Raw genomic sequence first — 20,572 nt, 5'->3', positions numbered from 1 at the left:
GGAGAGAGAGAATCTTAAGCAGGCGCCACGCCCAGTGGCTCAGTCTCATGACCCTGAGATCACAACCTGAGCTGAAACCCAGAGTCAGACACGTAACTGACTGTGCCATCCAGGCACCCCCAGAAAATTGTTTTTATTTTAGTTTGCTACTGTACCATGGGCCAAAAAGAATATTGTAAGATATAAGAAATGGCCTTGTGGCTCTAACCCTGACTTTAGCCAAAGGGATATCCGTTTTAGTGTTACAACCTTACTGTCCAACAATAGACAGTTGACTAAGTAAATTATGGCATATAAAATTATGGCATGAAATACTATACAGCCATTCAAAACAGTGTTATAAAAGAATATTTGATTATGCAGAAAATATTCATAATGTGTAAGTGGTAGAGAATAACATATCAAACTTCAGTAAAATAATCAACTATCTAGGAGCACCTGAGTGGCTTAGTCGGTTAAGCGCCTGACTCTTGATTCTGTCTCAGATCGTGAGATCAAGCCCTGCATAGGGCTCCACACTCAGTGCAGCGTCTACTTGAGATTCTCTCTCCTTCTCCCCTACCCCTCCCACTTGTGCTCTCTCTCTCTCTCTCTCTCTCTGAGATAAATAAATAAACCTTTAAAAAATAATAATAATAGGGGCACCTGGGTGGCTCAGTTGGTTAAACCGCTGCCTTCAGCTCAGGCCATGATCCCAGGGTCCTGGGATCAAGCCCCACATCGGGCTCCCTGCTCATGCAGGAAGCCTGCTTCTCCCTCTGCCTGCCACTCCCCCTGCTTGTGCTCTCTCCCTCTCTCTCTCTCTCGCTCTCTCTGTGTGTCAAATAAATAAATAAAATCTTAAAAAAAAAAAGAATTCCTTCTTTAAAAAAATAAAAATAATAATAATAGAGTACCTACTGAAGACCCTGTTCTGGGTGCTATATATTTTATAGTTCATTTTAAGGTTCAGGAAACTGAGGCCTGGAGATATAAAATAACTTGCCTGAGATCTAGTAAGTGGTGGGACTGGGAAATTAGCTCTTTCATTTGAACCCAGAGCTGGCTTCTGAGCCCACATTCTTTACCAGTGCAATACACAGCTTCAGGCAGATAGTATAATATGGTAACATTTTTTTAATGTCGCATGTGAATTTACATATAATGTATACTCATTTTTTAAGAGCCAGGAAAATATACAGCAAAATGTTGATAATGGTTATATCTTATATTTTACTTGTCTCTATTTTCTATATTGAACATGTACTATTTTATATTAAAGAAACTTAAGTTATTTTTAAAATAGCTTTAAAAATAAAACTTGTTTTTCTTGTGAGACTTTTTGAGTTACAGAGTTACAATAATTAAGATAGGGTGGTATTAGCGCAATAGGCAGAGAATAATTTGGTGTTATTTAGTGAAGTTGAAGATAGGCATATGCGGTGATCCCAGAATTCCATCTCTAGGTCTGCCCTTTACCAAAACTCATGTGTTTACACATGAGGATACATGTATAAGAGTGATATTGTCGATCAGCAGCAGAATGGATGAATAAATTGTCGTGTGTTTGTACAGTTAAATACTATGCAGCAACAAAAATGAGAACTACACCCGTGCACTGCGGCAGAGATGACTGTTAATGTTGAGAGAGAGAAGCAAAACACAGAAGCTCATACTGTACATTACATTTCTGTAAAGTCAAATCTTTCACGGGTGGTAACATTATAAAGAAAAGGAAATCAGTGATTAAGATTAAAAAGTCAAAGTAGCAGTTACGTATGGAGGGAAAGAAAGGATGAGACTAGACCGGGGGCGGGGGGGGGCGCACCCCCGGGTGTGCTTTGGTGCTGCTGGCAGTGGCGTTCTTCATGCCTGCCCGTTCTTATACCGACACTTCCTTTGTAATTTTCCATTATGCAGTACATTCATATTTTAATGCACTTTCATATTTGTGTGGTTTATCTTTACACACAAAAGGGTTTCAAAAAGCCTAGCTCAGTGAAACTTGGATTGACATTCAGGAATTGATGAAGACCTCAAGGAGAAATTATTCTCAGGATCAGGAGTAGCTGGCCATCTTCTGATCTGCTAATCTTTATTATTAGCGAGTGGACTCCGTTGTTCCTGTTTTGTTTACATCTTTGCTGTGAGAATACTCGGAGCCAAATTTGTGTGACGCACAGCAAATGCACATGATGCACGTGGCCACATGGCCAGCAGTGACTCCAGCCCTCATCCTAGTTTTATTTCCTTTATTTTCCTTCCATTCTTACTTCCTCATTTAAATAAAAAATTCCTATGTGTTTTTGAAGCTGTCTTAAACAGGAAAGACTATAGGTACGTATGTTTGATTTAAGTTAATGTTGATATTCCCTAAGGACCTTCAGGCATTGAAAAAGAAATACCACACATCTTTCGATACTACGGGAATTTTCACTGGAATTGATAACTTGCTAAAGAGAATCTACCAAGGCACAAGCCTTTCTGACATAACGTTGTACTTGTCACTGTTTTATTTCCTGAGTTTTGACCCACTTATACTTTCTTCTATTTAAAGGGAACTACTGTGTGTACAGCCAGTTGCCTTCAGCTTCATAAGCGAGCAGAGAGGATTGCATCAGTTCTTGGTGATAAGGGGCATCTAAATGCAGGAGACAACGTGGTGTTGCTCTATCCACCTGGTAGGTGTTGGGTTGGTAAACTAGACTCAAGCTCCATTACCAGGCTACAGAGTATGAGAGGCCAGGAAGTGAGGGCCGCCATCTTTGCCCACATAGGCTGTGCACTTCCCAGCTCTGGGAGTCCCAGGCACCCAGGCTAAGGTAAGAACCGAGCTTCACGCCCTGGAGTTGGGCAGCACCATGGCTCTGCTGGGACTGTTTCTGTTGTATTTACTCTTGTATTCCCACTGTGTAGCATAGTTCCTGGTGCTATGGTAAATATCGAATGAATAAGTGAAGACTCTGACTTCTGGAACCTTCAAAAGAGGTGCTTTCTTTCTAGGAGTGTTCAGGAATGGGACCATTTCACCCAGTTCCTAAAGAATATTAAGTGTGAACTCTTTTGACTTTGCTTTCTTTATATCCTGATTGATGTGTAGTCTTCGTTATTGCTGCTTTCATCTTCCAGGCTCTCATTTAATTTAAAAATGTTCTCTTCACAGTAAGAGGGACTCAGAATTATTTGATGACAGTTTGGTGTAAATATTAAAAATGTTAGGTGAAATATTTGAGGTTTTCGTTTCTGTACTCTTCCGTCACATTACCCACTCATACCTCTGGTTTTCTCTGGTCTTTCATCCCCCTTAGTTCATTTTGTTCTGTGATTCTTACTATGCTATTTTATTTACACTGATACTAAGACTTCTTAAAAGGTCATCTGGTGGGCGACTGGGTGGCTCAGTTGGTTAAGTGTCTGCCTTCGGCTCAGGTCATGATCCCGGGGTCCTGGGATCGAGTCCCACGTCAGGCTCCCTGCTCAGCGGGGAGTCTGCTTCTCCCTCTGCCCCTCACCCCTGCTCGTGCGCTCTCTCTCACGCTCTCTGTATCTCTCTCTCTCAAATAAATAAATAAATTAAAATCTTAAAAAAAAAAAAAAAAGGTCATCTGGTAAAAGAACCCTCCTATGGTGCTCCTGTAAGGTTGTCTTCCATCCACCAGTGAATGACATGGTGATGGACCAGAGCACTTCCTGAAAAGGCCACTCTCCATGTCCTGATAGTGGAGAGTCTTCTTCAAATTGAGTCACACTTTGCCTCCCTAAAACTCGCACACACAGGTGGAGCGCCATCTCAGAAGTCTAATTGCTTGTCACACAGCAGCCCTTCCAAATATTTTTTTAAAGCTCAGGTGTTCCTCATCCCTCCCTTTCCCCATTCTTTTATTTCCTAAGTTACCAGACCTCATTTCTGCAGTTATTTCTTCTAAGCAATATCAAGTAATGATTTCAAAATACCTTCCTTAGGTGTCTTTCAAGAGTTTTCTTTACTTTTGACTTCCTTTCTTGTTACTTATTCTTGGCTTCTCTATATTTTTTAAGTTGTTTTATATGCTTCCTTCTTTACATTCAGTCCCTTCTCGATTTAAAAAATTTCTGCTGTTATCTATGTTAAAATCCTGATAGTAAACTATCTGACACATGATTTAATAAACTGGTTTTAGAAGATCTGCCTTTTAGTTTCTGAGTGATGCTGGGCAGCTAAGTTACTCTGTCTTGCAGGCATCGAGTTAATAGCAGCGTTCTATGGTTGCCTGTACGCGGGGTGCATACCTGTCACTGTCCGACCTCCTCACGCTCAGAACCTTACGGCCACATTGCCCACTGTCCGCATGATTGTTGACGTAAGTACCGAGTGTATCTTGCCTCGTCTTCATCTCATAAAATCCAGAGTCAGACAACTCAGGATCCTTACTAAATTTCCGGTTTTGTTGAGTCAGGAAGTGAAATCTGTCTCCTGAAAACCACCTCCTTTTCATTTATCTGAACAAAATGACTAGCATTTTTCGGTGAAGGAATATGGGAAAGTGATTATTGGTAAGGTACAGAATTGTGTTTTTATCATGAATGTTAAGGAGGTGAGGCTGTCGTTAGTAATTCTCCATAAAACTTTTTTTATCTCCCTTCTTAAAAAATGTTCTCATTTTTTCTGCACAGTAGCCAAGGTAATTTGACATGCCAAACTGGATTCTCCCCAGTGTTGGTCATTTTTATTTGAGTTAGTTCTATAAAGTCACTTGGTATAGTATTAAAAAGTATCCAGATCTTGCCCTGGGAGTGATAGAAGTTTCTCAAGGATATGAGATTTGAGGGAAGTAACATAAATCTGTATTGCATCATATTCTAATTCATGTTACAGCAAAGAGGCAGAATTCTAACTTGTGTGACATTTGTTTCTGTCAGCAGCTAGAGCCTGTGCTGTAAAAGCCGTGTTCACCATAGATGATTTGATTACAAAGTTCAGCTCAGCAGAATGCCCTCTTTATATACTGCAGAGTAGGACAGAGCAGCAGGGAGGGGAGTTTCCTGCTGTTGACAGTTTGAGGGGAAGTTGGTCACTTTGCGTTTTCCATGTATCGGTGTGAAAGGAGAGCTTAGTTTCCATGACAGCTCCGCATCCCTCAAATTCGGGATATGTTCTAGGCCTAGCACATTTCGTGCATTCGCTCGACTGCGGCAAACGCGAACTCCTGTAGAGATGAGCCTCGGACTCTTCTCGTTCCCGCGCAAGCCAACATCCATGTTTTTACTTTATCACGGTCTTCAGGAAGCCAAGAGATGTTGGCATCCACACTGAGATTTTTAACTATGAAATATTTGAGAATACTTGTTTACAATAACTCGTGTTGTGAACAGGCCCATCCTTCTGAGTCACAGTCCAGTGTTACACAGTTCCAGAAGGACAGACGTAGGGGACGCATCAGCATCCACTGTACTATTGTGTGTTCTTTGAAAAACAAATACTCTCCTGTGCAGTATGGTGTGCTTTTAGTCCAGTATGAGTTTGCTTTTAGCAGCAGCCAAAGCCTGTGGTGCCACATGGGAACTAAGCTTCCTGGTGCTTATTTCTGTCCATTTGTTTTCTAGGTCAGCAAAGCAGCCTGCATTCTCACCACACAGACCCTGCTGAGGTTACTGAGGTCCCGAGAGGCAGCAGCAGCTGTGGACGTGAAAACCTGGCCAACCATCATTGACACAGGTGAAAGGGAGATTTCTCCAGAGCTACTGAAGGAGCAAGAACGTTCATTCCCTGAGATCTCCTAGATTCTCATGCCAAAGATGTTTATACAGCTCTTAGGTTGCAACACATTCCACCTGCTAAGACAGAAGCAAAACTTCATGTCTGGTTCGCTTGTGTTACCAAAGGACTGGATGCTACAGCAGCCAGATCCAAAGATGCAGATCACAGTTTGCTAAAAGCTCTTGAAACAAAAAAGTGTCTTGCTCTTACTCTTGGCATCCTCAAATGGTGGTTAGGTTTTTGTGCAGAATATAACTGTGTACATGTAAGGCCATATAAAATCTTGAGATGATCCGATCCTCGACTTCTAGATGTGATCTAGTTAAAGCAGCATGGGACTAGGAGTCAGAAAACCCGGTTCTAGTTCAAGCTCAAGTACTTATTTTCTATATAACCTTCTCTGAGATTACCCTTTCCTAAAATGCTAACTACCCTTACCTGACTCACGTATTTTTTGAGAATGTGAAGTGCAGCATAATAGGAAAGTACTTTAAAAACCATAAAGTACATGACTTGTAGATGGTATTCGTGCTAATAAAGCACGGTGGGGGAGAAGATGTGGGGATACCTGGAGAATGGTGGTAGAGGGGAGAGAGTGGGTTTTGGAGTCAGAGAGATGATATTTAAATCCTGATACTCTGTTACTCTCCGTGTATCCCTACTAACTTGGGCAAAATTGTCCATAAAGTGGGAGTTTTAATAACCACTTCATGGAGCTGTAATGATTAAATGACATAATGTAAAGCACTTCACACATAATCATAATAATAACATCTTTTATTGAGCCCTTGCTATATGCCAGTCACTTAACATACATTGCCTAATTTTATCCTTACACCAACCCTATTAGATAGGTGTAAATTTTATCCTCATTTTACAGATAGGAGAACTGAGGTAGAGGGAGGTTAAATGAGTAGCAAAACTAAAATTCAAACCCGGTTGATTTGGCTCCATTCCCAGACTCTTAACCATTCATTTCCTTTCTCCCTGTTTTCAGTAAGTACCACATGGTGTCTGTCTAACTCAGGAACATTTGTATGGGCTTAAATGCAGGATGGCAGGTATTTGTGGTGGTTATGTGCCAGATGCTGAACTAGAGTTTTTTACATTTGTTACTTAAGGGCGTAAGCACAGTTATATATAACACAAATGGACTGTGTTGGTGTTAATGATGCATGTAGACTTACTACAGTTGTTGGACTCAGTCGCATTTCAGGAAGACCTGAACTATGGGCTGTGATACAGACAACAGAAAGGTTTCTGTAGGAACACGAGTGACCCTACCCTATACAAAAATGTGTTGAAAGTGATAGATAAAGTCTTTGGTTTGACCAGAGATGGGCGCCCAACAATATAGAGATTTAAATTTTAGAGTCAGAATTGTTTCTTGATCCAGAAAGCCATAGGAGTCATTAAAGAGGCATGGTTGGGGCCAGAGACAGCCTTGACATCCTTGGTTTTGACATACTTACGAAGCAAATTTGGGAGGAAGGGAGAGGTATATAAATAAACGAGCAAAGGAAAATAATCCCTAATTCTAGGTTTTCATTCTTAAAAATCCTACCGTATTAACTTGGAGAAAAACAACTTTTAAAGCTGTCCATGAGTGATATTGCATGTACTAAACTATAAATAATGAACTTTAACTTGGAACCAGCATAATAACAACTAAGGCTTTTTGAGTTTTTGAGTTGTTTGAAAAGTGCTTTATGTGAATCAACTCTCTAACAATCCTATGAGGGTAGGTATTATAAGGAAACAGAAACAAAGAGGTTAAATAATTTCAAAGTCACTCTGATGGTAAATGGCAGAGCAGGATTTGAACACCAGCAGTCTGCTTCCTTAGTTACGTCTTCTGCCCCCTTTTTACTTTACCCCTCACCAACCTTCTAGTAAATACATTTATCTGATGGAGATTTGCTTTGTTTATATTACCCAGTGGTGTCCTCAACTCCAACCCACTTCTAGGAGTGACATACGTGAGCTGTTTGGTTAAATAGGAGAAGCCAAAGCTTTAGCAAATCCCAGGAGCTATATTTGTCCATAGCAAAGCCTTAGAAAACCAGTTGAAGAGCAATGATTTTCATGTTCCAGTGTGTCTGACATCAGGTTTTTTTCTTTTCATTGCAGATGATTTACCCAGGAAAAGGTTACCTCAGCTGTATAAACCACCCACTCCTGAGATGTTGGCGTATCTTGATTTTAGCGTCTCCACAACTGGCATGCTGACAGGAGTGAAGGTAGAGTGGGCTGGAGATATTGACTCTCTCTGGATGCTGGTAAAATGCCAGGTCTGCAAAAAATAGAGATGACCACTGCCCCAGGGACTTCAGATGTGGAGGCCAGCTGGTTGTACCAGAGACAGTAGGCAGAGGATCAAAGGTCCCTGCTATATTTAAATAAAAGCATTGGCTCTTCCGGAATAAGTAACCCCAAGGAATGTGTGTTATGAAGTGTTCTGAACCTGGCCTAGAAGCTAATAGATAACAAGAGTCACAGTTAAAGCCAGTAAGAAACCATAGATTCATATTTCATAGAACTCAGTATTAACTAATGAACAAAAATATGTTACCTTATGTTAGACCTAGGTAGGCTTTTTTTTTTTTTTTTTAAGATTTATTTATTTTAGAGGGTGGGGAGGGGCAAAGGGAGAGACAGAATCTCAAGCAGACTGTGCACCGAGGGTGGAGCCGGACACAGGGCTCGATCTCACGACCCTGAGATCATGACCTGGGCCAAAATCGAGAGTCAGACGCTTAACTGACTAAGCCACCCAGGCACTCCAGACTTAGATAGGCTTTTTGAGACAATGAAAAACAGACATTATTTTGAGGAGTTTGAGGGAAATTGAAACTTTTCAAAACTATCATTAGGGCTTTTTCTGCCTGTGGAGATGCCAGTTCCATCCTGTTCTGTGTTCCCTCCTTTCCAGATGTCCCACTCTGCAGTCAATGCTCTTTGTAGAGCCATCAAGCTCCAGTGTGAGTTGTATTCTTCTCGGCAGATCGCTATCTGCCTTGACCCTTACTGTGGACTTGGCTTTGCACTCTGGTGTCTCTGCAGGTAGGAATGGAAAAGCAAAGAAACAGAATGAGTGGGGATGTCTTTGGGGCTGTCACCGTCTCATCCTTCCCTTTGCTCCTTTAATTTGGTAATCTTTCAATAAAATGCTGATGTTTCCAGAATTGGTGCACCTGATGTATCTCTGAAGTTCATTTAGTTTTGGTTCTATTCCCTTTTTTTTTCCTTGTCTGTTAGTTTTATGCCTCATACAAAAAGTGAGTGATATTACTTGCTCTCTGCTCTATCCAGTAATCCTTATATTAGAAGCAGAGCCAAGTAAAAGGTTGATACTTGGGTGAAATATGTCATGCTTTGACAGCCAGAATGTACCCCCTAGGTTTGGCAGGAAGGAGTATAATGAGATTGGATGACGGCATGTGCCTGGAAAGCAGCATGTCTGTCTTGTCCAGGTTGTATCTTAGGGAATGGCAAGTCCCCACTCCTCCCAGGGAGCCTTCTCTCAGCCCTGCATTTTCACCTCCCCGGGAGATGTCCCCGTGAATGCTTCACAGACACCTACAACGCAGCATTCCCCTTGTGTGTCCTCATCTTTGACAGGATGGGACCATTCACCTTCGGGGCCCAAACTAGGAACTTGAGCATTATTTTCAACTTCTATATCTGTATGTCTCACATCCAATTAAGTGTCGTGTCCTTTGTGGCTCAGTTGTTCCCAAACCTGTCTGTACATAAGAATCACCTCGGGGTCTTTAAAAAAGCAAATTAAGGGGCCTTCCCCAGACTTACTAATAACTTAGATCTCCAGAGTTGGCAACCACAATTCCAGTATTTTTTAAATACAGGATCCTTGGGCTCTTTGTGATTCTATCTATACTCGGGTTTAAGAAGTTGAGGATTCATGGCTGCGAACTATACATATGAAATGTGACTCCTCATTCCTTTCTTTTTATCCTGACCGCGTTGTCGGGATTCAAGCCTCATCATCTCTCACCTCTCCTGTCCCTCCCTCGCCGGTGTCTGTGTCTCCAGTCCCTCTCCCTAGTGCTGGGCTTGCCCCAGCTTAAAGCCACAGCGACTGCCTGCTGGGAAAGCCTAAACTCCTTCAGATGATAGTTACGCTCTTACGGTTCGGCCCCAACCCTTCTGGCCTCACTTCTCACCACTCCCCCATGCATCCTGTGCTATAGCATTTCATACTAGAATGCTATTTCTGACAACTTTAAACATACCATATACTTCTGTGTTTCTTTTCCTTTGCATATGCTGTTCCTCTGCCTGGAATGCTCTTACCCCCACCCCCATTTCCTCCAGCCACTGTCAAACTCCTGCTCATTCTTTAAGCTCCGGGTCAACTGACACCTACTCAGTGAAACACCGCCCCCACCCCCCACCCCAGGTTTCCTAATTTGAATGACTTGCTCCTTCTTTTATGATCTTGGTTTTATGATCTTCACATCTCAGTTACAGTATATACCAGTCTGCTTTATATTAGTTATTGTGTCTTGTGAGTTGGACAGGAGCAAGGTTGATGCTTAGACCTTTATATCTCATATGACCTTACACAGCCCTTCACATGCAGTAAATATTTGTTGAATGGATGGTGTTCTAAGACACCAAGATGTCTAGGATGCATTGATAATATCAGCTCTTGCCTTTCTTCATTGCAGTGTCTATTCAGGTCACCAGTCCATCTTAATTCCTCCTATGGAGTTAGAAAACAACCTTTTCCTCTGGCTCTCCACTGTCAACCAGTACAAAATAAGGGACACTTTCTGCTCCTATTCAGTAATGGAGCTCTGCACCAAAGGGCTTGGAAACCAAGTGGAGGTGCTAAAGGTAAGAGGCAACCACACAAGTACCTGGTCCCAAGGGCCCTGAAAGAAACGGGCCACGCATGACGAGACCCAAGCCAGGCCTGCCAGGCCTACCTGCCTGCCTTTTTCTAGCCGGCCAACATTTTGTAAAACCTCAGGAATTTTATTGCTTCCACTTTCTAATTTAATGCGCTCTTTCAAAGCTGGATCTGAGTCTTACTTTGTGGAGAGGAAGGTGAAACTAGTCGGGAGGCTGAATGGAAGTGACTTCATGGAAAGATGAAAGAGAACCATGACCCCCAGTAGGATTTTTTTCCGAGAAAATTTGCAGCCCCAGAGTAGTGGAGATTGGGGTGTGCCCCAAAGATCAGGGGAGCTCATTCGTGTGTGTACCCAGGGATAATGTGTCTGACTGGCGTATGAGAGAAGTCAGAGGACACGGATTCTCTTTAATAGAAAATTATGTGGATGTTAAGAAACAAAACAGAAGAGCATAGGGGAAGGGAGAGAAAAATAAAACAAGACAAAACCAGAGAGGGAGACAAACCGTAAGAGACTCTTAGTCATAGGAAACGAGCTGCGGGCTGCGGGCTGCGGGCTGCTGGGGCGGAGGGGCGGGGGCCGGGGAACTGGGGGGTGGGCGTTCCGGAGGGCACGTGGTGAGCGCTGGGTGTTACCGGGGACCGATGAGTCACCGACCTCTACCTCTGAAACCAGTAATATGCTATATGTTAACTGACCTTAAATAAGAATAAGTAAATACATAAAAGTAGAGGATTGACCCTAAGAAGGGTAACAAGAAACAGGACTCGGTCTCGAGAGTGCTGGGTTTCATGTTCTCTCAGTCCCTTCTCTCCATTTTGAAATAGGAAGACATCCAAAGCACAGAAGTGGGGAGTTATAAAAATGGACTGCTGAAGAATCTAAGATTTTTAGATAAAAGAGGAAAGAAATAGAGAATGAACAGATGCACCAGTGGGTAGTGATGTTCGTGGAGTGCCTTGGCATTTCCGAAAACTTTAGTCTTTTCCCTGGGTGTCGAGATGAGAATACCCAGTTCCTTGGCTCTTCCTGACCAAAGGGATAGAACAGTGGCCCTCCTGTTCGGTTCTTTTTCTGTTCCTACTAACTTCTGCTCCTGGGCCGTTGGTGTCTTACAGACCAGAGGAATCAACCTCTCCTGCATCCGGACGTGTGTGGTGGTGGCTGAGGAGCGACCCCGCATTGCCCTCCAGCAGTCCTTCTCCAAGCTCTTCAAAGACATTGGGCTGTCCCCTCGGGCTGTGAGCACTACTTTTGGATCAAGAGTCAATGTAGCGATATGTTTACAGGTGACTGTCACGATATCTTGCTTGATAATGAATGGAAGCGGAGTGTGTGGTGCTCCACAGCAGAGGCTGCAAAGCTAGGCAGCCTGGCAGGAGCCCAGCTCCACTTACTTGCTCTGGGACTGCGGGCTCTTTGTTCAAATTTCACAGTGCCTCATTTTGCTCGTCTGTAGGATGAAGATAATAGAATTGTTCTTCACAGGGTCATTCTGTAGAATCACTGAGTTACTAGGTACACACGCTTGGAGCCACACCCAGCAGATGAGCCCCCATTGAAATGTTTGCTCTAGTAGTTTAATGGTACATGATGATGAACCAAGGTTTTTGAGTCCTGTTTGAATTTTTTTAGTGTCTTACCTTCTGTTTTTCTGTCTCCTCCTTTTTTTTTTTTTTTTAAACAGAGGAAGCACAAATAAAGCCTGTATTCTTTTCTGCAGCCAGATGGCAACTTTGCCATGTTATATTGTTGGGGGGTAAATAATAGAAAAGAACTAAGTTCTGATTTTAGGGAGCTGGGGGGCTAATACGGTAAATATAGGTAGGGACAAGAGAGAGAGTAAAAGAAGCTGGCATACATGGGTGGGGACTTTCAGGGCTTCTGTGACTGTGGGCAAAGGACGTTCAGGTAGCATCATGATGATTTAACCTTGGAGCCCCATCACAGGCTCCTTACTGTCTGCTTAGGCCAGTGTTGGTTTTGAAAATCCCGTGGATGCTGGCCTGTCTCATCTGTGCCTTGAGTCCAGGGACGAGAACCCTCCTCAGTCTGGTAACCTTTCGGGGCTGCTCCAGCCCCTGTGACTAGGCCCCTGGCCTCCTCTCCCAGGGGAGGGAGGAAAAGAAATGTGAGGCCTGGGCGCCTGGGTGGCTCAGTTGGTTAAGCGACTGCCTTCGGCTCAGGTCATAATCCTGGAGTCCCAGGATCGAGTCCCGCATCGGGCTCCCTGCTCAGCGGGGAGTCTGCTTCTCCCTCTAACCATCTTCCCTCCTGTGCTCTCTATCTCTCATTCTCTCTCTATCAAATAAATAAATAAAATCTTAAAAAAAAAAAAGAAACGTGAGGCCATGAGTCCCTTTCAGGTGTTGACTGCAACCCTGCCTCATCTGGCTGAGGAGAGGGTGAGCTTTCTGAACAGAGTTTGGATTTTTCATGTATATGGCTAAATTATCTATTTCTTGATTTGAGAATGTGAAATATGGAAACACAGTTCATTTACATTTTAAATAAACAATGCACTGATTTCTTTTTCTTTAGGGAACCTCAGGGCCTGATCCAACTACTGTGTATGTAGATCTGAAATCATTGAGACATGACAGGTACAGTAGATTTATTATGCTCATTCCCTGTTTGAGTTTCTAAGCATAAAAAATTCTGAGCCCCAAGAAAGCTGGCTCTCTCCCTCATTCCTTTTGTTTGTATCTTCCAGGGAGGGATGGGAAGAGGGAAGGAATTTGTTTTTATTAATACCTGATAAGATTTATGTTTGTAAGAAGAAAGCTCTAATTCTCAGAGTTGCTGCGCTCTTCTTTAATATTAAAATGTAATACTTAGTTCCTGCCTGTGTAAAACTATTTTGTGACATCTGATATAAAGTGAACTAAAATGATAGACTCTTTCCTCTGGGAGTTTAAAAATAAAAGATGGAACAGACAAAATAAATGAGGCAGAGTAGGGTTTTTGAAACAACACTTTATCTAAACCCCAGGAATAAAAGCCCTCCTCCTCATCAGCTAACAGGGGAATTTTAGCTATGTCCCAAGGTGAGTGCCTGGCCCTAGGGCTCTGGGACCTTTGCCCAGGTCCCGCCGACCTCGGCTGTGTTCACTGATGTGCCCCGGGGCACTGACCCAGCCTGCACAGGTAGAGCATCTCTCTAGGACAGTGTTTTTCAGTGGGGAGAATTTGCCCTCCAGAGGACATTTGACAATGTCCATAGACGGTTTTGCTTGTTAAAACAAGAGGGTTGCTGCTGACATCTAGTGGGTAGAGGCCTGGGATGTTGGTAAACATCCTACAATGCACAGGATAGATAACCCCTCGTAAAAAATCATAAAAGAACATTATCTGACCCAAAATGTCAGTAGTGCCAAGTTTGAGAAACTCTGCTCTAGCATGAGAAGGAGAGACAAAATAAAGGGCTCGGGAGGGCAGTATATAGCTGTAGTAGATGTGGTGCAGCCAGTGTTTCAAATATATATATATATATGTATGTATATATGTATGTACATATGCATACAGTAAATATTGTTCTTCTCCAGGGTTCGTCTTGTGGAACGGGGTGCCCCCCAGAGTTTGCTTCTCTCAGAGTCTGGAAAGGTAATTTGTTAACCATTGTAAGTTGGTCTACCTGGGAAATGGTTCATTTTATTTTTTATTTTTTTATTTTTTATTTTTTAATTGGTTCCTTTTAAAGAAACTTGAAGCCATGTAACATATGAGTACCCAGGTGGCAAGCCTTATTTGAAATCTGGAGATAATTCAACAATTTCACCTTAGCTAATACTTTCAAATGCATATGGGTACATAGATAAGAATTGTAGATTTGGACTTTCTTAATTTCCACAGACTCTTTTTAAAAATACAACTGACGTGTTATTCTTATTTGACAAATCAGCAAAATTCAGTGTTCATTATATTCAAGGTGAAGTGAACAGCACTTAGAGCCAATTCTATCTTTATAAATGTTACAGGGAGAAAAATAGGGTGACAGTGGAGAGGTGTGGTTGAAGATCAGGGAGGGCATGCATGTGTTTAAAGCTGAAAGAGAAACCAAAATGGGGAAGGGCCTAGAGATATATAGAGTGTGTGTCTATGGGGATAAGATTTCTTAGATTAGAATGAGGCTTTAAAATGTTCAAGAAGAGGGGCGCCTGGGTGGCCCGGTTGTTAAGCATCTAACTTCGGCTCAGGTCATGATCCTGGGGTCCTGGGATTGAGTCCCGCATCGGGCTCCCTGCTCGGCGGGGAGTCTGCTTCTCCCTCTGACCCTCCCGCCTCTCATGTGCTCTCTCTCTCTCTCTCTCATTCTCTCTGTCTCAAATAAATAAATAAAATCTTTAAAAAAATATTAAAAAATAAAATAAAATGTTCAAGAAGAGACACAGTTACTGTCTTAGTCCCGTTGGGCTGCTATCACAGAATACCATAGACTGGGTGGCTTATAAATAACAGAAGCTTACTTCTCACAGTTCCGGGGGCTGGAAAGTCCAAGATCATGGCACCAGCAGATTCTGGTGAAGAATTTTTGGTTCACAGATGGCCATCCTATTGCTGTATTCTCACATGGTAGAAGGCCCCTGCTCCTAATACCATCATATCGGGGATTTAGGTAGATTACATACAACATACGAATTTTGGAGAGACACAACCTCAAGTCTGTAGCAGTTGTGAACATTTACTAAGGGTGATAGAACATCAGCATAAGCTGGCGAGTTTCTCATTCTTTTGCAGAGATAGCAGTGATGCCTCAGAATTCCTTCTAGTAATTCTGAAGGGCATAGGGGAAAATTATACAGAAAAAAGGGGATCCTACCTAACCTATCAAGCAGTAGACCAAGTCCATGGAGCACTTACTCCAGTCCCTCTCTTCCATTTAAACTCCTTGAAGTGGAGTTGGGGTGATCGTCCTACCACGTTGTCAGAGCTCCATCTGCCTCAGCTCGTGCTTGGGTGCCTCAGAAGCTTTTAGTGCGGTGCCTGACCCAGACCAGTGAGAACGGTCTTTTCTCTTCCTTCCTTGAGGTCTCAGATGTATGAGCCTAGATCACTGTTGTAGCGCTTCTCAGCTAACCTCATACTCCGGAAACCCACAATGGAGAAGGAAGTTGAAGGGACAGTGTATGGGTAACCAGAGAAGCCGTGAGCCGTTCTTACGGCCAGCACCTGTTCTTCCTTTTCTCTCCTGAGGGAGATCCCGAGCGTGTGATACCTTTCATGATCCCAGGGGCAGGACCCATTCTCCTGCAAAGCCACCACCGTCCTCTCTTACTCTTCAAGTTCCTCTCACAAGCCCTTGCTGAAGACAGGAGCAGAACCTCTCACACGATCCCTCCCTGCTGCCCTTTCTGCTTTAAGGGGTTTTCCTGCCATCACTCCAGTGAACAGGATAGATCATGAAAAAGGACAGGTCACATTACAGATTCCTACTGTTATGATTCTGGGCTGCAGTTCCTCATCCCTTTGAAGGGAAGAAGGGAAGGTAGACTGGTTGGTTCCCTGGTTTATTTTTGAGGATGAACCTTATTATACCTCTGGTCTCCACTGAGGACAATGTAGTGAGCACCACATCAGTTAGCTCCTGCCTTTGTGCTCTCGCTCGCCTCACTAAAGGAGGGGTGGCAGGTGACTGCATTTCTGAGGGATCATTAGAGTTGATTGAGTCTTTGTGTTTTCCCTTTGATGCTCAGATTTTACCTGGAGTGAAAGTGGTTATTGTTAATCCCGAGACCAAAGGGCCTGTTGGAGACTCTCATCTTGGAGAGGTATGTATAATTTTTATCTTTACTCTGAAAAGTTGGCAGTAAAGACTTTAGGGTTCACATTCGAGAAGTCAGTGAAACTGTGGATTGAGCTTTTCCCCCATTGTGAATTTTCATCTTTTTTTTTAAAGAGTTTTAATCTGGGCCTCCTGGGTGGCTCAGTCGTTAAGCATCTGCCTTTTGCTCAGGTCACAATCTCAGGGTCCTGGGATTGAGCACTGCGTTGGGCTCCCTGCTCGGCGGGGAGCCTGCTTCTCCCTCTCTCTCTGCCTGCCGCTCCCCCTGCCTGTGCGTGCTCGCTCCGTCAAATAAATTTAAAACAAAACAAAAAAAGAGTTTTAATCTTTCTCTGTAAGGCTCAAGACTGAAAAGAGGGCGATTGACACCAGGATGGAGGGAAGATTTTGGCACCCGGACTAGAACTAGTCCCAGATTGGTCCACTGACATTCCCTTAGTTGAAAAGGAAAATGGGCAAATCCTGTTTCCACCTATTAAGGGGTGGAACTGAAAGGAGCCACAAATACTAAATTTTTTAAATTCATGGAAATTTTATATTCTTATTCTAAAATGTGTCCATCTTTGTATTAGTATCAAGATTTTTTTTAAAAGATTTTTAAAAAGACTTAATTTTTCTTACCTCAAATATTTGAGGAGCACTGATGTTTCAGCCCGTAGTTTACTGGAAGCAGAGTTGAAGGTACAGGAGCCAAATGACCTGCGCTCTGCCACTTCCCAGCCTCTAACTATTGAGCGAGTTACTCACTTTCTTTGGGCCTCAGTTTTCTCATCCATAAATAATAATTGCACCCACCTAATTTCACCGAATGAAATTGTGCGACAGTTGGGGTGCCTGGGTGGCTCAGTCATTAAGCATCTGCCTTCGGCTCCGGTAACGATCCTAGGGTCCTGGGATCGAGCCCCCAATCAGGGTCCCTGCTCCACGGGAAGCCTGCTTCTCCCTCTCTCACTCCCCCTGCTTGTGTTCCCTTTCTCGCCGTGTCTCTCTCTGTCAAATAAATAAAATCTTTAAAAAAGAAAAGAAAGAAATTGTGTGACAGCTAACTACATTTATACCTGTATGTGTAATGCACGTGCAACAGTGACCGTCACGTAACGAGTTTGCAATAAATACTGGTGTTATTACCATTGTTAGCTACTGCTATGCTGACAGTGCGAATTCAAATACCCCGTAGTGTTTTCCTGAGGGCTTTATACAGAAGCACAGAAGTGATCCCTTGATGCATTTGCAGGGCTCTGGAAGGGGCTGAGGAATAAGCCAGGGAGGCGGTGTAGCATCGTGGTTAAGAGCATGGGCTCTGCAGCTCCGCAGGCTTGGGTGTGAGTCCTAGTTTCTCCGTCTTAGACGGGTTACTTAACTCCTTGTTTTTTCATCTGTAAAATGGGAATAACAATAGTACAGAACTGTATTGTCACATATGTTGGGATTGATGGGGATAAGACATATAAAGTACTTACGTCTCTGTTTAGCACATGGGAAACACTTGATAAATGTCAACTGCCTTTCTTAGTGTGTTACTGTTGTTACTCTAACAATAAGAAGTAAAAAATAATAATAATCCGTCCAAAGAGAATTGAATTGTTAGAGTTCTATGTCCCTGCTGAAATGTGACCGGTGCCCTTTTCTTGTAGATTTGGGTGAACAGTCCCCACACAGCCAGTGGCTATTACACCATCTATGACAGTGAGACCCTTCAAGCTGATCATTTCAACACTCGCCTCAGCTTTGGGGATGCCGCGCAGACGCTCTGGGCGCGGACAGGATACCTTGGATTTGTCCGCCGGACTGAGCTCACAGCGGCCACTGGAGGTAGCTTCCTCACCAGAGCTTTCCCTTCAGCCTGCTTTGTTTTGCAGCCCGAAGCCCCGGCTCGCCTTCCTCGGCCGGCCTTTGCGTTGTCCAGTGTGTGTGTATTTAGTTATTCCCTGCTGTGATTCTTGGACCCATATATGAATTTATATTCATTTGAAGCAAGACTTTGCCCCATGAGGAGTAACTAGGATGCAGGCACCCGGGGTACCACGTCAGCATCTCTGAACTGTGCGTGAGCATGGCCGGCAGTCATGGAGACGTGTCTGATGCTGACTGTGCCCCTGGCTGACTCCAACCGCTGCACAGGCTCCTAGGATGGGTGTTTCCTCTGTCTAACGGGTGTTAGATATGTGACTGCTGGGCAGGGCTCTGGTGTGAGCGGTCCCCCCATTACCCTCTGCTCAGTTGACTGTCATCATGGCTTCACTGCTGCCTGACTTCAACTTTTCTTCCTCATGGCATTAATGGCCGTGTTAAAATACCCAGCAGTAGCTGTATCATCACTTCAAGAACAGATACAGGTAACTCACTGGACTTTAAAGGCCTGAATTAGGGCCAAGTCATTTCTCCTAAGCTCCTTGAGTCTGTTCCATAGTGACCAGCGTCCATAGTTTCTCCATGTTTCACGGGGAGGCAGGATAACATACTGGGGAAGAGGGAGGTATCCCTCACCAGGTGCCCTGGTTTTGAAGCCTGCTTCTGCCATTTGCTTTGTGACCTTGAGCAATCACTGAGCCTCTCAGTTTCCTACCGGGACAGTGGGAATGATGTTTCCTGGCTTATGGGAATGATGTGAGATTACCTGCTGTGTTTCTGTTGTGTTCGTTATTATAGTCTTTATGAGCTCTTCTTATATGGTGGGAATCTGCTGGACCTCCTCATCCTTCTCTCTCCAACAGCTTCTAGCACTCTGTTTTGCTCAATTTTTCAGAAATTTACCCTTTCCTGAAAATACTGTATTCAGTAGACCTAGCAAAATCATCTCTTTCTTCAAAATGCCGTACCTATATAGACATAAACCACATATGTAGCCTTACGTATGGGGTGTGTGCATGCAATTAAAACAAAAAAGATTTCTGCCATGTTCTAGCTGGATTACAAGCCTATTAATAACCAGGACTAATCTCTCCGTATTCTGTAATCCTACTCCTGAAATCTGGACTCCTTGCAGATGTCTAGGAACGACACATGCTCATTTCTTCTCCCTCTCAAATCCACTCTCCCCGCTCCACCCCTCCCCCAGCTGTCATCTCGCTAATTCCTATTTATCCGTAAAAGCCTAGCCTGGTTTTGGCTTTTCTTTCCCTGAACCCTTGAACTGAGCACGGGGAGTGTCCTCCGCTCGCCTCACACACAACCTCGTGCGCACTCCTAGCACGGGGCTTACCGTGTCACAGTGGAGCACCTATTGTGTGTCTCTCTCTCCCGCTAGACAGTAAGTGTCTTCAGAGCGGGACTCGTGTTTTGTCATCTTCCCAGCACTGGACACAATTCCTGGGACATAGTAGTAATAATAATCATCATCAGCATAGCTAATTCTTTTTTAGCACTTACAATGTACCAGGCATCTTGTTAACTCCCTCACCTGGATTATCTCATGTAATACTCCCAGCAGCCATGTATTGTTCTCCCTGTCTCACAGAGGGGGAAGCAGGACTCGGAGACTTAAGTAATTGGCTCAAGGTTACACAGCTGGCGAGTGGTGGGGTCAAGTGACGTGGCAGGCAGTCTGACCTGGTGCTCTTCACTCCAACATTGTATTGCGCTCATTATGTCTGATGAACCAGATTTCTCTTTTTCTTTCTGTCAGAGCGTCACGATGCATTATATGTGGTGGGAGCTCTGGATGAAACGCTGGAGCTGAGAGGATTACGATACCACCCGATCGATATTGAGACCTCAGTGTCCCGGATCCACAGGAGCATTGCTGAATGGTAAATGCCCCCACACAGAATGGGTTTCCTGCCCCAGCTGTAGTATAGTGTCAGTTAAAACTGAGCTAAGTCGTCAGCCCTCCCTACCAAATACCCCTACAGACCTAGAACTCCAAGGGGAGTAAGAAAGCAAATGGACTGGTTCTTTCTTGTCGTGATTTGCCATCTGCTGTGGCAGAGGAGGCCGTGGAGACGCTAAGAAAGGCTTCATGGAACCACCGTGGAGTCGGGTACTGATAGGTTCTTACCGTTGGAAGACGTCTGACCAGCTTGTCTCTAGAAAGTCGGTGCACTGTGGTGGAAAGAACCATGACTTGAAGTTCAAAAGACCCAACTCCGAAGGCCCAGCTCTCCCACATAGGCAGCTTTTCTCATGTAAAATACTTTCTCTGCTATTTCCTAATTATGGGGAAGATCAAATGGGAATGTGCTTCGCAAACTGTCA

At 43.7% G+C, this 20,572-nt stretch overlaps 1 protein-coding gene across 4 annotated transcripts in view; it reads left to right on the top strand.

Moving 5' to 3' along the window:
• DIP2B (disco interacting protein 2 homolog B) overlaps positions 1 to 20,572 on the top strand; it is a 215,843-nt gene that overhangs the window by 189,442 nt on the left and 5,829 nt on the right. For all 4 annotated transcript variants that reach the window (XM_027592569.2, XM_027592568.1, XM_027592570.2 and 1 more), the window contains 12 exons: positions 2,537 to 2,660; positions 4,198 to 4,319; positions 5,563 to 5,674; positions 7,847 to 7,956; positions 8,649 to 8,779; positions 10,408 to 10,576; positions 11,715 to 11,885; positions 13,138 to 13,199; positions 14,142 to 14,199; positions 16,290 to 16,364; positions 18,013 to 18,190; positions 20,004 to 20,127. In XM_027592569.2, coding sequence (XP_027448370.1) covers positions 2,537 to 2,660; positions 4,198 to 4,319; positions 5,563 to 5,674; positions 7,847 to 7,956; positions 8,649 to 8,779; positions 10,408 to 10,576; positions 11,715 to 11,885; positions 13,138 to 13,199; positions 14,142 to 14,199; positions 16,290 to 16,364; positions 18,013 to 18,190; positions 20,004 to 20,127 — 1,436 coding nt within the window. The remainder of the gene's footprint in view (positions 1 to 2,536; positions 2,661 to 4,197; positions 4,320 to 5,562; positions 5,675 to 7,846; positions 7,957 to 8,648; positions 8,780 to 10,407; positions 10,577 to 11,714; positions 11,886 to 13,137; positions 13,200 to 14,141; positions 14,200 to 16,289; positions 16,365 to 18,012; positions 18,191 to 20,003; positions 20,128 to 20,572) is intronic.

Source organism: Zalophus californianus, chromosome 9, assembly GCF_009762305.2.
Source record: "Zalophus californianus isolate mZalCal1 chromosome 9, mZalCal1.pri.v2, whole genome shotgun sequence".
Taxonomy (NCBI): Eukaryota; Metazoa; Chordata; class Mammalia; order Carnivora; family Otariidae; genus Zalophus; species Zalophus californianus.
This window is presented reverse-complemented; position numbering and strand designations above follow the sequence as displayed.